The sequence below is a fragment of the Erinaceus europaeus genome, chromosome 5, assembly GCF_950295315.1.
Source record: "Erinaceus europaeus chromosome 5, mEriEur2.1, whole genome shotgun sequence".
Taxonomy (NCBI): Eukaryota; Metazoa; Chordata; class Mammalia; order Eulipotyphla; family Erinaceidae; genus Erinaceus; species Erinaceus europaeus.
Window position 1 is genome coordinate 55575164 of NC_080166.1, and position 15051 is coordinate 55590214.

Below are 15051 nucleotides of genomic sequence, written 5' to 3' on the forward strand. Positions count from 1 at the left end.
AGCTGCCTGATTTCCCTTAGCCACGGGGTCCTCCCCCTTCTGATGTCCCGGGCAATGGATGATAGCCAATTTGGAGGGCAACATCACTGCTTCTAGGAGATCTGGTATCTCTTTTTTATTTTTGACTTCTCTCCCTTCTGCTGTGAACAGGCCTCTTTACAAGTAAATAGCCCCGTGAACGTGGGCAGTAGCGAACACATACCTGCTGTCTGTGTACACAGTGAGCTTTTTTCCCTCTGCCTTCTTAAGGGCCTCAGTTAGTGCAATCAACTCAGCTTTCTGGGCTGAGGTCCCGGGTGGCAGGGCCTGACTCCAAATTACCTGTCCCTTCCCTTCACCACAGCTGCCCCGGCATACTGCATTCCTTTCTCTATATAACTGCTCCCGTCGGTGTACCAGACAAAGTCACTATCAGTCAGCTTCTGGTCCTTCAGGTCCACTCGGATCACCTGTGCTGCTGCTAACAACTCCATGCAGTCGTGCTGCTTTTCTAAATCTGCTTCTGGGAGGAGGGTAGCCGGGTTTAAAGTGGATGGGGCTACGAATTGTATTCTTGGGAAGTCTAGGAGGAGGCCTTGAAAGTGGGTTAGTCTGGCTTTGCTCATCCATTTTCCTGGGGGTTGTTTCAATACCCCTTCAATAGCATGTGGAGTGGTAATCTTTAGAGACTGCCCCAAAGTCAGCTTATCTGCATCTTTTACCAGCATAGCTGTGGCCACTATTATTCGTAGGCAGAGTGGCCATCCTGCTGCCACTGGGTCTAGTTTTTTTGATAGATAAGCTAATGGCCACTTCCAGGGTCCCAATACCTGGGTCAATACTCCTTTAGCTATCCCCTTTTTCTCATCTGTGAACAGCTGAAAAGGCTTTGTGGGGTCTGGGAGAGTAAAGGCAGGTGCTGACAGGAGGGCTTCTTTGAGCTGACGGAAAGCCAAGTCCATAGCCTCAGTCCACCCCCACTCTCTGTTTTCAGCCACGCCTTCATATAGGGGTTGAGCAATTTCTGCAAACCCAGAGATCCATAAGCAGCAGTACGCCACCGATCCTAGGAACTCTCGCACCCCCCTCTTATTGGTGGGGGTCGGTATGCCCAGAATCATCTGCTCCATTGCTTGGGTGAGCCATCTCTGCCCGTCCCTCAGTTTGTACCCCAAATAGACAACCTCCTCTTTGCAGATCTGTGCTTTCTTGGTGCTGGCCCTATATCCCAGTTGTCCAAGTGTCTACAATAAGTCTTTAGTCCCTTCCATACACAGTTCTTTATCTGGGGCAGCTAGGAGAAGGTCGTCAATGTATTGTAAAATCATCAGCTGTGGGTGGGCATTTCTGTACTCAGGTCTCAATGTAGTGCCTCGTTGAACAAAGTAGCCGAGTTCTTGAATCCCTGAGGAAGCTTGATCCAGGTCAACTGTCCTGTGATGCCACGGGACTGATCGATCCACTCAAAGGCAAAACTTCCTGGCTTTTAGGTGCCAGTGGCAGGCCAAAAATGCATCTTTCAAGTCCAGTATAGTATACCAAACATGAGTTGGGGCCAGAGCTGACAATAAAGTAAAAGGGTTAGGTACTGTAGGGTGTATGTCCATAGTCCTGGCATTTACCTCCCTTAGGTCCTGTACAGGCAGATAATCTCCAGTTCCAGATTTCTTTACAGGTAAAAGGGGGGTGTTCCATGGTGATCTGCATTGCCTCAAGATTCCCTGATCTAAAAGGCGTTGTATGTGAGGGGTGATTCCCTTCCTTGTTTCCAATGTCATTGGGTATTATTTAGTGTGGACTGGTTCGGCCCCAGGTTTAAGTTCTATAAACAGGGGTGCCTGTTTCACTGCAAATCTGGGACCACCTGTTTCTGCCCATGCCTGGGGATAAGCTTGCAGCCACCATCCTGATAAGGTTTCCCCAGCCTTTGCTGTATCATAGAGGTGGTATTCATCTACCAATGACATGGTCAAGACTTGTAGGGGCTGATTTTGGTGGTCAGTTACTCTAATCCTTTCCCTTTCAAAATGTATCCTAGCCCTGACTTTGTTCAGGAGGTCTCGTCCTAGTAGTGGTGCTGGACATTCGGAATGACCATAAAAGAATGTGTGACCTGGCCTGTGCTTAGGTTAACCCTTCTTTTAGTAGTCCAGTTACAGATCTTCTTCCCCATGGCTCCCTGCACCCAACTCTGTTTATTGTCTAATTGTCCTAGCGGCTGGGTGAGGACTGAGTGTTGGGCCCTGGTGTCCACCAGGAAGCTTACGGGCTGTGCCTCTACTTCTAGTGTTATCCGCGGTTCAGGGAGGGGCTCCGAACCAAGACATCCCTAGTCACTATCTTCCTCTGCCAGCAGGACCTGCTTAGGTTTTTTTGTCATGGTCTTCTTTGGGCACTCTTTTGCCCAGTGCCCCTTCTCTTTGCAGTGAGCACACTGGTCTTTTTCTAACCTTTTTCTCTCTCTCCCTTTTTTTTTCTTCTTTCTTTTTTTCTGTCCTGGCCCCCCTATCTCTTTCTCTTACATGTCTGTCTCCTTGAGTGATGGCATACAGGATTTTTGTCAATTCCCTACTCTGCTTCTTCCCTTCAGCAGCCTGATACTTTCTGTCTTCACCCCCCCTCCACTCCTCCCTCTCCTCGGGGGTTTCTCTGTTATTATAAACTTTCTCTGCCACCTCTACCAAGTCCCTCAAGGATTTTTCCCCTAGTCAATCTACCTTCTGCAATTTTTTCCTGATGTCTAAAGCCAACTGACTGACAAACGCCATTATCATGGCTGCCTTGCTTTCCTCTGCTTCAGGGTCCACGGGAGTGAACTGCCTAAAAGCCTCTATGATTCTTTCTAGAAATGCTGCAGGGCTTTTTTGGGGTCCCTGCCTCACGTCCCCCACTTTGGCTAGGTTGGTCGGCTTCCTAGCTACTGCTCAGAGCCCAGCCATTATAGTCTGGCAGTAGACACGGAGACGCTCCCTACCTTCTGCCGAACTGAAATCCCAGGAGGGTCGGGTCAATGGGAAAGCCACTGCGATCAGGTCCGGATTTTGGATGGACCTTCCATCAGGCCCAGGGATGGCTTTCTGCGCCTCATTCTGGATCCTTTCTCTCTCTTCCATGGTAAACAAGACCTGTAAGAGCTGCTTGCAGTCGTCCCAGGTAGGCTGATGTGTAAAGATAACAGAATCTAACAAGTTAATCAATGCCTTAGGTTCTTCAGAAAAGGGGGGGTTCTGAGTTTTCCAATTATACAAGTCAGAGGTAGAGAATGGCCAATAGGGTGTTTTGTTCCCTTCCTCATCTGGGGAGCCTACTGCTTGCAGCGGGAGTGTCTTAGGGACTGAAGTAGGCTCTGATGATGTTGTCTTCCTCTGCCCCTGCCAGGGCCGGAGGCCAAATGCAGGTCCTGAGGTGTGCTGATCTCCCTCAGCTGGAGGAGGGGGGGAGCTGCTGGCTGTCGACAGGGAGGGTGACTGTTCTGTCCTCTGGTACCTGCAGAATAAGGTGGGGGAAGTTCTGGCCCTAGGAGATCAATGAGATCGGAACAAGGGATGGAGTCTGAGAGCACCATAGGCTTCTTGGAACTCAGCTGCTTAGCCTCTGCCACCAATACTTTTGGAGAAACCTGTGAGGGAATCAAAACCTTGATCCATGTAGGGGGGTCTTCTACTAGGCTTTGCCAGGTGATAATATATGGTACCTGGTTCGGATGCCCGCTTGGACCAGGGTTGAGAATTGTTGGTATGCATGAGACCCCTTCTGTTTCATTTGGTTTAAATCCCCCCTGCTTAACACTATTCTATTTACATAACCACTTCATTCTATTTACATAACCACTGTTAACAAGCACCACCCTCCCTCCAGGGCATTAGTGGTTCAGTGATAGAATTCTCGCCTGCTCCAACCCCTCTCCTTGTCACACCCTGATCCTCTCCTTGTCACACTCTGATTTTCACCAGTCACTTTTTTCTCCACCCTCTCTCTGTCACATCCTGTTTCCACCCTACTTGGCAAGTATATATATAAAGACAGCATTGTGAGTTTTACAGCACCTTGAGTTTAGCTTAGCTCAGCTTAGATTGTGCTGTGTCCTGCATGAATAAAGAGATACTGCCTACAGCTCAACCATGTGTCCCTGGTCGTCTGTTACCCGCCCGTGAAGCCAGCCCGGCGAAAACATCATAGCCCATCGAAAACAACAGAGAATAGCATCCTGTACTCTCTGGACCACCTGGAGATCGAAAGTCCCCTCTCGGGGCCACTCTACTCTGAAGGTGGGCCATTCTGAAACGCAAAAGGTTCTTAGTTTAGATTTCCTGATTTCTACCCCTAGGTTATGAGTCCTCTCCTTAACCTCAGACATGTGACTGAGGACTAGGTCCAGTGGTGTGGATGTCACCTGACCCATACCTGCAAAATAAAAGTAAATGAACACAAAACACAGGCTCACAAACAGTCAGACAAGCGCGCTACAACAAAAGGTTCCCTGACCTGTTTTCAAAATTTGTCCGGACTTTCTCAAAATTGACTCTGGCTTCCACATCAGAGCCTCCTGACAGACCCGCAGTTCTGCGTCTCCCAATAGTTCATCGACCTCGGGGACTTCCAGCATACTTCCAATGCCGTATGGGTCCCAGAGGGTAGAGGGGAATGTCTTCCGTCTCTACCCTAGCAGCAGTCATAAGCAGGGCGTCCCATTGACTCTTGCTGCTTTACAAAATGGGTCCTTTCTGACTGACCCTGGGTTCCTCATCAGGGTGGTAGCCTAGCTTCTCTCTGGAGGTTAGTTAGTAGAAAGACTCCTCACCCTGTCTAGTTGATGAGATCTGAGGACCCCTGCTGAGCCTCCATTAATGTAGGGTCCGGTAGTCCACAGAAATCACCAAGAGACCAGAGTGATGTAAAATCAAAAGACTCTTTATTAGCTGGCCCCAGGGACGAACACACTGAGCCACCAACGCAGTGGTGGCCAGAAATGCTCAACCCTCACTATAGTTTCTATTGAGATTATATAGGGCTCAGGACAATGGGCATCATGTCAGCTTCATTAATTAAAAAAAATTTTCCAAGCGACAGCAGAAGGAAGTGGGGGGGGGGCGGGGGGGTGTGACCTTTGGTTATCTTCCCTTCTGTCTGGTCAGCAGGATGTAGCGAGTTGGGGAGTTGCCTTTGTAATTATCTCTCCTCAGCAGGAAATGTTTCCTTAACTGATTCTTGTCAAACAAGTGGTTTACTGGCCTCCCCAGGGGGCCCATTTCAACCCTTTTATTTCTGGAACAACGTTTTACCTTCTAACACTTGTATCCCACTATTAATCACAAATAAAAATGAAATGAAGGGCTGGGGAGCTAGCATAGTGGTTATGCAAAAAGATTTTCATGCTGAGGCACCAGTAGTCTCAGGTTCAAGTCCCAGCACCATCATAAGCCAGAGCTGAGTAGTGCTCTGGGAAGAAGAAAAAAAGAGAGGGAAAATATATACATTCTTCCCAGAGCACTGCTCAACTCTGACTTATGGTGGTATAGAGGACTGAACTTGGGACTTTGGAGCCTCACACATGAGAGTCTCTTTGCATAACTATTATGCTATCTACCTCCACAAAGTAAGTTCAATTTTTTTAAAAAATGAAATATCTCACACAGCCCTCTCAATCAGGTGGCGTAGGAAAGGTGTTTTGTTTGCTTACCTTCCAGTTCTCACAGATATCCCTTCTCACTTTCTATTGCCACAGAACAGAGCCTACCCGACCTGTTCCTCCCCAGAACAGCAGAAGGTCAGAGGGTCAGAAGAAGGAGGGACGATTCAGCATGCTTAACCAAATCTTCTGCAAAAACAAAAAGGAAGAGCAGAGGGTCTATCCGAAGGAGCACAGCAGGGACCACCTCAGAGGGGAACACACCTCAGAAGTCGAGGACATTGTCACCTCCTTTGACAATATCGTGGACACCAATATCCGAGAACAGCCTGGTGACCAGGTGCTTACAGCAGATTTTAAGAAAAAGACCTCAGAGAACATAAAATATCTCTTGCCAGACAAGAAGCCTCTGACCCACAAAGGGCTTCCACCCATCAGAACACAGAGCCTCCCACCCATCACGCTGGACAACAACTTCCTGACGGCCTCCCATGGGACCACATCTCATGCTATGCTGAGCTCCGGTCCTCATCATACAGCCCAGCCATCTCAGAAAAGCCGCAGTGAGCAGGATTTATTCAGTAACAGAACAGGCTGCCAGGCATTGCTCAATAACCCCTGGAGAGGTGATTCTAACCAGGTGTTCTGCAAAGCCTGGACTGTGTCTTCTGATAAGCTCTTAGACAGACTGGTTACCAACAGATCTGTCTACCAGGAGGTCTCAGGGCTGCCACCTATTTCTCATCTACATAATCCTTCATCAGGTAACCTCCATGCTTCCTTCTTCCTCATTCTTTCTATAGAAACTCTGGGCCAGGAACTGAAGTGACAATAGTCTAGAGGTCAGGGACTGAACAAAATAATGCATTGGTTGGACTGAGCCCATAGCTCAGCAACACAGCACTGGACTTATGTGCATGAGACTGGGTTTGGTCCCTTATACAACATATACCAGAGGTGAAGAGTACTGTGGTCTCTCATAAAACTCATTAAACATCATGGCCCGGGAGGTGGCGCAGTGGTAAAGCTTTGGACTCTCAAGCATGAGGTCCCAAGTTTGATACCCAGCAGCACATGTGCCAGAGTGATGTCTGGTTCATTCTCTCTCCTCCTATCTTTCTCACAAATAAATAAAATCTTTAACAAATATATATTAAATATCGTGCCTAAGGCTCCAAAGCCCTAGGTTCAATCCTTCACATTTATAAGCCGAGCTGAGCACTATTCTAATCTTGGTCAATTGGTGGGCCTATTTATCTATCATCTATCTATTTTTTTATCCTCCAGGGTGATTAATGGGACCCAGTGCCTGCACTACAATTCCAGCCCCCATTTTTTCCCATTTTGTTGCCACCATTATTATTGTTATTTTTGCCATTGATGTCGTTGTTGTTGGACAGGACAGAGAGAAATTGAGAGAGGAGGAGTAGACAGAAAGGAGAAGAGAAAGGTAGACACCCACAGACCTGCTTCACCGCTTGCCAAAGCTACTGGGAGCTCGAACCGGAATCCTTACGCCAGGCCTTGTGCTCCGAGCCATGTGCGCTTAACCTGCTATGCTACCACCCAACCCTTCATTTATATATTTATCTATCTTTCTCTCCCTCCTTCTATCTTTCTATATGCCTCTTTATCATTAAAAATAAAGCAAAATAGGGTGCTGGGCTGTTGTGCTGTGCCGCAGAGAAGAGAGAGAGGAGATCCGGAGCAAAGAGGGAACACAAATCTTTATTTGCGCTGGCACCTCAGAGTTGGGTGAGAGAGAAGCAGGTTGGGACATGTGGAGGTAGCAAAAATGGCCGCCTCACGCAGTAACCTTTCCTGCGTCTAAACACCAAAGTGAAGAAGCCGGCAATAGAGAGAGGTGCGGAAGAAGAAGGGATTTTATGGGAGTAGCTCTCAAGAGAATGGGAAGGGGGAGGAGTAACCAGTAACCATAGCACTCCAGGGTAGGATAATAACTCTCGTGAGAATGGGAAGAGGAAGGAGTAACCAAAGCACTTCAACTATGGCGGGAAAATAGACAATGCCCTGAATGCACAACATGGCAGAACAGGAGCTCTGAGAATGTCCCAACTCTCTGGGAACTAGCAATAGCCTGAGGGGACAACATGGCAGATGTGACTGCATCTGCACAATTTCCCAGCACTGGGCAGTAGCACACCGGGTTAAGCGCACATAGTACAAAGCATAAGGACCCAAGAAAGGATCTTGGTTCAAGCCCCAAGTTCCCTATCCAGTGGTGAAGCAGGTCTGTAGGTGTCTGTCTTTCTCTATTCCTCTCTACCTTCCCTTCTCTCAATTTCTCTCTGTCCTATCCAATAACATAATAAAATAAAATAATAAATATATATTTTTTAAAAAGAAAACAGTTTTTCAAAATCAGTAAATAAGGACCAGTACAATAGCTCACTTGAATAGTGTTCCATCTTGCCACATAAGGGACCCAGGTTCAAGCCCAGCCTGCACAGAATTGAAGGAAGTATCCATACTACAGTCTGTTTCTCTGCCCTTCTATTTATATTAATGATGATGATGATTATTTTAAGTGATTAGGAATGCCTCCATCCATGAAATGCTACCGGATTCAAGATTTCCAGGCTATTGAGACATGTTCTGTTTTTTCCATTGGGAGAGAAATCTATTAAAAGTATGTGCATTCTTGTCTTCCCAGAAAATAAGTGTAGTGACAGGCAGTTTTAAGCAGAAGAGGCAGGAGTATTACTGCTTTCTCTAGCAAGGATTTTTTTATTATGTTTTTCCACAATGGTCATGGCTGGGGCTCAGTGCCTACATAACTCCATTCCCAGTGAACACGTTCTTCTTCTTCTTTTTTTTTTTCTTTCAATTTTTGATAGTGTGTGTAGGAGAGAGAGTGTGTGTGTGTTAGAGAGAGGAAGAGATAAAGAGGCAGAGAGCAGAGACATCTGCTCCACTGCTCCTGAATCTTCCCCTATAGATGGGAATAGGGGCTTGGATCTGGGCCCTCACACAGGGTATAGTGTGAACTCTTCTGGGCATGCCACCATCTGGCCCCATTACCCAGGATTCCTAGCTAAGGATGTTAAAACAACCTAAGAGCTGGGGCCTGAAAAATAACTTACTTGGTTTGTGTGTTGCTTTGCCATAGATGTAACCTAGGTTAAGCCTGGCCCCACCATACCCACCATACTGGAGGAAACATCACAGATGGGGATTATTTCTCTCTTCCTCTATCTCCCTATCTAGAAAAAAAAAATTTTTTTTCATGACTGAAGCAGTGAAACCCTAGTGACAACAAAATAATAATAATAAAATAAAATAAGGGTGGAGTAAGATAATTTAACAGTTATGCAAAAAGACCTCATATCTGCAGCTATAAAGTCCCAGGTTCAATTCCCCCATACCACCAGAAGGCAGAGCTGAGCTCTCTTTGTATCTTTCTGCATCTTTCTGTTTCATTAAAACAAAACAAATAAAAACTATTTTTAAAAAAGGTAAAGTAGGGGTGCTGGAAGGTGGTGCATGAATAGAATGCACATGTCAACATGAACAAGGACCCAGGTTCAAGTCCCCTGTCCCTCTGCTTGCAGGGGGGACAGCTAAAGCTACAGGAGCAGTGTGACAATGCTGCAGGCGTCTGTTTCTCTTTCCCTCTCTCACTCCCCTCTCAATTTCTCTATATATATATGTACAAAAATTAATTTTTTAATTGTCTAGCACCTCAGGCAAGACCATAGTTCTGTTCCTGTTTGGGTCAACTTGAGCTGTCTCACCAGATCTGAGCCAAATGACTCTAGAAGGTATCTTCTCTGCCCTCCTTGCAGACCATATTCTCCCTCCCAGAAGCCTGGGTTTCAAAACTAATCTACAAGGGCAGGGGTAGATAGCATAACGATTATGCAAAATGAGTCTACTGCCTGAGGCTCCAAAGTCCCAGGTTCAATCCCCAGCACCACCCTAAGCCAGAGCTGAGCAGTGCTCTAGTTTAAAAAAAACTTGTAAAACTCAGAGGAAATAAGGAAAAAAAAAGTCTAAAACTAACCTACAGAGTGGGGGTAGATAGCATCATGGTTATGCAAAGAGACTGTCATGCCAGAGGCTCCAAGGTCCCAGGTTCAATCCCCCACACCACCATAAAACAGAGTTGAGTGGTAAAAATAAATAAGTAAATAAAACAAAAACACTACATTCTGCTCCAAGGACCATCCTATGAAATTAATTATTTTGGCCTGGGAAATAGCACAGTGGTTTTGCAAAGGCTCTCTTGTCTGAGGTTCTCAGGGCTCAACTTCAATCCACAGCACCACCATAAACCAGAGATGAGTCATGTTCTGGTCTCTCTCATTCATTGAGAAAGAGAAGAAAAAAGTCTTTGGCAAGGAACAGATTTGGGATGGCAAACAGTACAGCATAGTCCACTGACTCTTAAGTAACCTCAGTCCCCTTCACACACACACACACACACACACACACACACACACACACACACACACACTGTCCACAGTCCAACCCAGTCCATGCCACTATGGAGAGTCAGTTTATCAACAAGTCTCAGTTGTTTTTCTTTTTTTTTTTAATTTTATTTATTTTCCCTTTTGTTACCCTTTTTTTGTTGTTGTTTGTTTTGTTTTGTTTGCTGTTGTAGTTATTGATGTAGTAGTTGTTGGATAGAACAGAGATAAATGGAGAAAGGAGGTGAAGACAGAGGGGGAGAGAAAGGTAGACACCTGCAGACCTGCTTCACCACCTTTGAAGCAACTCCCCTGCAGTTGGGGAGCCGGGGTCTCGAACTGGTATCCTTATGCTGGTCCTTGCACTTCTTATAACCAATAAGTGGCATATCCAGAATTTGAATCCAAGTATCCTAAAAAAGAGGTACCATCACATGAACATATTTCTTATTCTCTCCCAAAATATAAATCTTTCCCTTTCTTAGGGAGTTTATTTTGATGTATATGTTTTGACCCAATTTGAAATGTTCTTTTTAGAATATCTGAAGCTTCTGGTATATGGGAGGGTTCGCTTCAGTGGTTTAGGATGTTAGTCTAAGTGGGTTGAAATTCTAGATTTCTACACTGAGTTCCCATATTTAATAGAAAAGATTAATGTGGGCTAGCAGTTGGATGTTGCAAGTCAGACCAGTGCACCGCTGGCTTGAGCTGGGATAGCCTGTTCAACCGTGGGTTTTCTCATGCCTGCCTTGGGCTTAGAAGAAATCACATAAGCAAGCTTTTCTGCTGTTTGAATTCCTGGCAACTGCTCTCCAGAGCTTACATCAGCAGCCCTGAACATTTAGCTATAATGATTATAAGGTAACATTTATCTAGACCTGTCAGAGAGGTAGGGGGACGGGGCACTTATCCTAATGAGGAACTTGTGCACGTCAGCTTAATTCATTGTGAGAAGCTCTGGGAGAAAAGGGAAACAGAACACTCTGGAGTGTTAGCTACTGGCCTGATTATTTACACATCACACACACACACAAAAGTCAGAAAGTTTTCCTTTCTTCCTCCCTCAAGACAGAAATTCCTTCTCCAAAACTTTTAGACTATTCCAGTAATGCACAGTCCTCCCAGTGTAGATCTAATCCTGTGACCTCTGCTCAAATCCACCAGAGGTCTTGCATCTCTCAAGGACACAGTTGTCGCAGCAGAGCCTGGACTCCTTGCAGTGTTGGTTTCTGACCTCCAGGTGTCGCAGCAGAGCCTGGACTCCTTGCAGTGTTGGTTTCTGGCCTCCAGGTGTCGCAGCAGAGCCTGGACTCCTTGCAGTGTTGGTTTCTGGCCTCCAGGTGTCGCAGCAGAGCCTGGACTCCTTGCAGTGTTGGTTTCTGGCCTCCAGGTGTCGCGGCAGAGCCTGGACTCCTTGCAGTGTTGGTTTCTGGCCTCCAGGTGTCGCAGCAGAGCCTGGACTCCTTGCAGTGTTGGTTTCTGACCTCCAGGTGTCGCAGCAGAGCCTGGACTCCTTGCAGTGTTGGTTTCTGGCCTCCAGGCCTTTTGCCTGCATCCTTGGACAACTCTTTGAATACTTCTCAGCCCCTTGACAAACCCAGAGCTTTTGACTTTGTGATGTCACATCCCGGCCTGTGGTACTTTTACCTTCTCACCAGTGGGCTTAACAGATTCCTACAATCGTTGTTGTTGTTATTACTGGTTTAATATTGGTTTATAAAATTACAAGAGAGCAGGGGTACAGTACCACACTGTTCCCACAACCACAGTATCCCTGTTCCCTCCACTGAAAAGTGTAGTGGTTTTCTGAAGGTCACAGATATAGGTTGACTATTATTTCTTTAACTATGTGTTTCTATTTTTGCTCTTTTTTCTTCTTTTTTAAAATTTCTTTATTGGGGGATTAATGTTTTACATTTGACAGTAAATACAATAGTTTGTACATGATAACATTTCTCAGTTTTCCACATAACAATACACCCCCCACTAGGTCCTCTGTCAACCTTTTTGGACCTGTATTCCCCCCACCCCTCCCACCCCAGAGTCTTTTACTTTGGTGCAATACACCACTTTTTTTTTCTAAAAGTAATTTCTTATTTATTCCTTTAGTTGCCCTTGCTGTTTTATCATTGTAGTTATTATTGATGGCGTTGTTGTTGGATAGAACAGAGAGAAATGGAGAAATGAGGGGAAACAGAGAGGAGGAGAGAAAGATAAGACACCTGCAGACCTGCTTCACTGCTTTGAAACGACTCTCATGCAGGTGGGGTGCGGGGCAGGGGCTTGAACCAGAAACCTTACGCTGGTCCTGCCACCTGCGCTTAACCCGATGTGCTACCGCCTGACTCCCCAGATCCAGATTCCTACAATCTTTAAAGAGCCACACAAACCCCTTCTATATAAAAGTCTCCCAGACCTCTCTAGGGGTGTGGCTCTAATTACTGCTCATAATAAAAAGAACAGATCCACCCTGTGGGCCAGGACATGGTGCACCCATTTGAACACATGTTACCATGGGCAAGAATCAAGGTCCAAGCCCCTGGTCCCACCTATAGGGGAAAGTTTCACAAGTTGTGAAATTTTTCTTTCCCTTTTTCCCTCTCCCTTCTCTGTCAATTTCTCGCTGTGCTATCCAATGAAAAGAAACAATATGAAAAGGAGAAAAATGACAGCCCTAGTGATACCTCTGGTGCAAGAAAAAGAAATAATTTTTTTAAAGAACATAGTCACATTGATACCCTTTCCATGGGGCAGTGACGTATAGGACTCTCTATCTTTTATAACGCTGCAAGAGAAACACTAGTGTTATTTGTTTTAGGTGGTGTTCTTTTTCTTATTATCTTTATTTATTTATTGGATAGAGATACAAAAATTGAGAGGAGAGGGGGAGATAGACAGGGAAAGAGACAGAGAGACATCTGCAGTCCTGCCTAATCACTTTTGAAGCATCCTGGCTGCAGGTGGGGACCAAGGACCAAGGACTTGAACCCAGGTCCTTGCACACTGTAGTGTCCACACTTAACCAGGTGCACCACTGCCTGCCAGCCCCCCCCCCCCCGTTTTGTTTTCTTATTAAGTTATATTTTTACAGATGAGTTTATTTTCTTAGAGAGACCTGAGAATTGTTCAGCTCTGGCATATGTGGTTCTGGGATTCAAACACGGGACCTCATGCTTGCAAATCCCATGTTCTACCACTGAGATGTCTCACCCTGATAAAAGATTTTATCCTCATTCTAGAGATGAAGACATTGAGGCACTGAGAGGTTAGCTCATCTGCACAAGGTCAGAGAGCTGACACTAAGGAGGCCAACCACAGCTAACACATGACTAGGTTTATAGGATTCAAGAGAATTCCAACTTCCTGGCCCCTTCTTTCCTGTTATATCCCACAGCATTCCCCCAAGTGTTTCTCCTATAGACATCGACTAAAATCTTTTCTTGAGCATTGTTCCCCCCCCTTTAGTAACCTCCAGGTCCAGAATTTGGTGAGTGTGCAGTAGGTGACTATAGAATTTATTATAACCCTCTACCAACTTCTTTTTTATTTTTTTCCTTTTGTTGCCCTTTTTGTTTTATTGTTGTGGTTATTGATATTGCCATTGTTGGATAGGACAGAGAGAATGGAGAGAAGAGGGGAAGATAGAGAGGGAGAGAGAAAGATAGACACCTGCAAATCTGCTTCACTGCCTGTTAAGTGACTCTCCTGCAGATAAGGAGCTGGGGGCACCCCCCCACTTTACCCACTTCTGATTTCTTCATTTAACAGTGAAAATCTTCCCTGCCAAGACCCTGTCCTCCCAGATAACTTTGGGTTATGCACAGCTCATCTTTCTGTCAAAACTAAGCGGGAGGGGATCTTAAATTTTAAGCAAGACATGAACACTGAATGAACTTCCAGTGTTCTCTCAACTCTTCTTTTTTTTTCAGATTTATTTATCTATTTTTGAATAGACACAAAGAGAAATCAAGAGGTTTTGGGGTATCTCTCTCTCCGGCGGGGTGGTCTCCAGGGGAAAGGTAACGGGCTGGTTCTTTCTCGCTCATGACAGGGGTGACACGAAGTAAAAGACACCAAGGGACTCTTAGTGTGCCTAGAATCTGAGTCCTAGAATCCTAGAATCCATAGAATCCCAGAATCCGAGTCTGTTTATTAGCAAAGTGGACATGAGTTAAATAGAAAAGCAATGGAGGTAATTATTGTTGAAATATGTCAGAAATTACAGGTTTCTTAACAGTCAGCATGCCCCTAAGGTAGGGGGCTGGTATGACAGGAATTGATGAGATACCAGACAGTTATTCTCCATGACACAAACAACTTAATTATCCAAAGGTATTTGAGAGAAGCATAGGGGTTAAACCCGTAGGGTGAAACAGAAAGAAGATGGATATCAAAAGGCCATATAGTTTGGAATTTCTCTTGTCTGGGGTCTGAGGTGTGTGATAAGGTGTGTTCTTCTGTGATCAGAAGGTGATTTTGAATAAGTGAATCTGCGGCCATGTGGCCTGCAGTTAATGAAGGGAAGTATTGGAGTCTCTGTGGGCCTGAGAGTCAAGAAGGAAAGAACCAAGTCTGAGTTTCCCCCCTTATGCTCACCTCGGTTGAGAGAGACTTAACAAGAGATTATCTTCTCAGACCCCCATCTAAGGATGGGGGTGGTTCTCCCTAAGCTCTATCAGGCTTACACATGGTCCCAACAAAGAGGGAAGAAGATGTTAGAGAGGGAGAGAGAAAGAGAGAGAACCGCAGCACTGTTTCACCACTCATGAAACTTTTCTTCCAGCAGGTGAGGGACCAGAAGCTTGAACCTGGGTCTTTGTGCTTTGTAGTGTGTGCCACCACCCGGCTCCTTTCAACTCCTAAATTACTGCCACTATTATTCTCTGCCCACTTCTACCTTCGTATGAGTATTAATTTAGCCTATTCTTCTTCTAGCGTTTGCCCTTCTTCCGTAGCCAGTCAACAGCATCAGGTTGAGCCTGATGTAAAGTTTCGAGACCTCCTTTGAAT

General features: G+C 45.7%; 1 protein-coding gene across 1 annotated transcript in view; it reads left to right on the top strand.

Moving 5' to 3' along the window:
• The window catches only part of LOC103124430 (ankyrin repeat domain-containing protein 55-like), a 142820-nt gene that overhangs the window by 120243 nt on the left and 7526 nt on the right, over positions 1-15051 (top strand). Inside the window, exon 10 of the mRNA XM_007535145.2 lies at positions 5705-6372. Coding sequence (XP_007535207.1) covers positions 5705-6372 — 668 coding nt within the window. The remainder of the gene's footprint in view (positions 1-5704; positions 6373-15051) is intronic.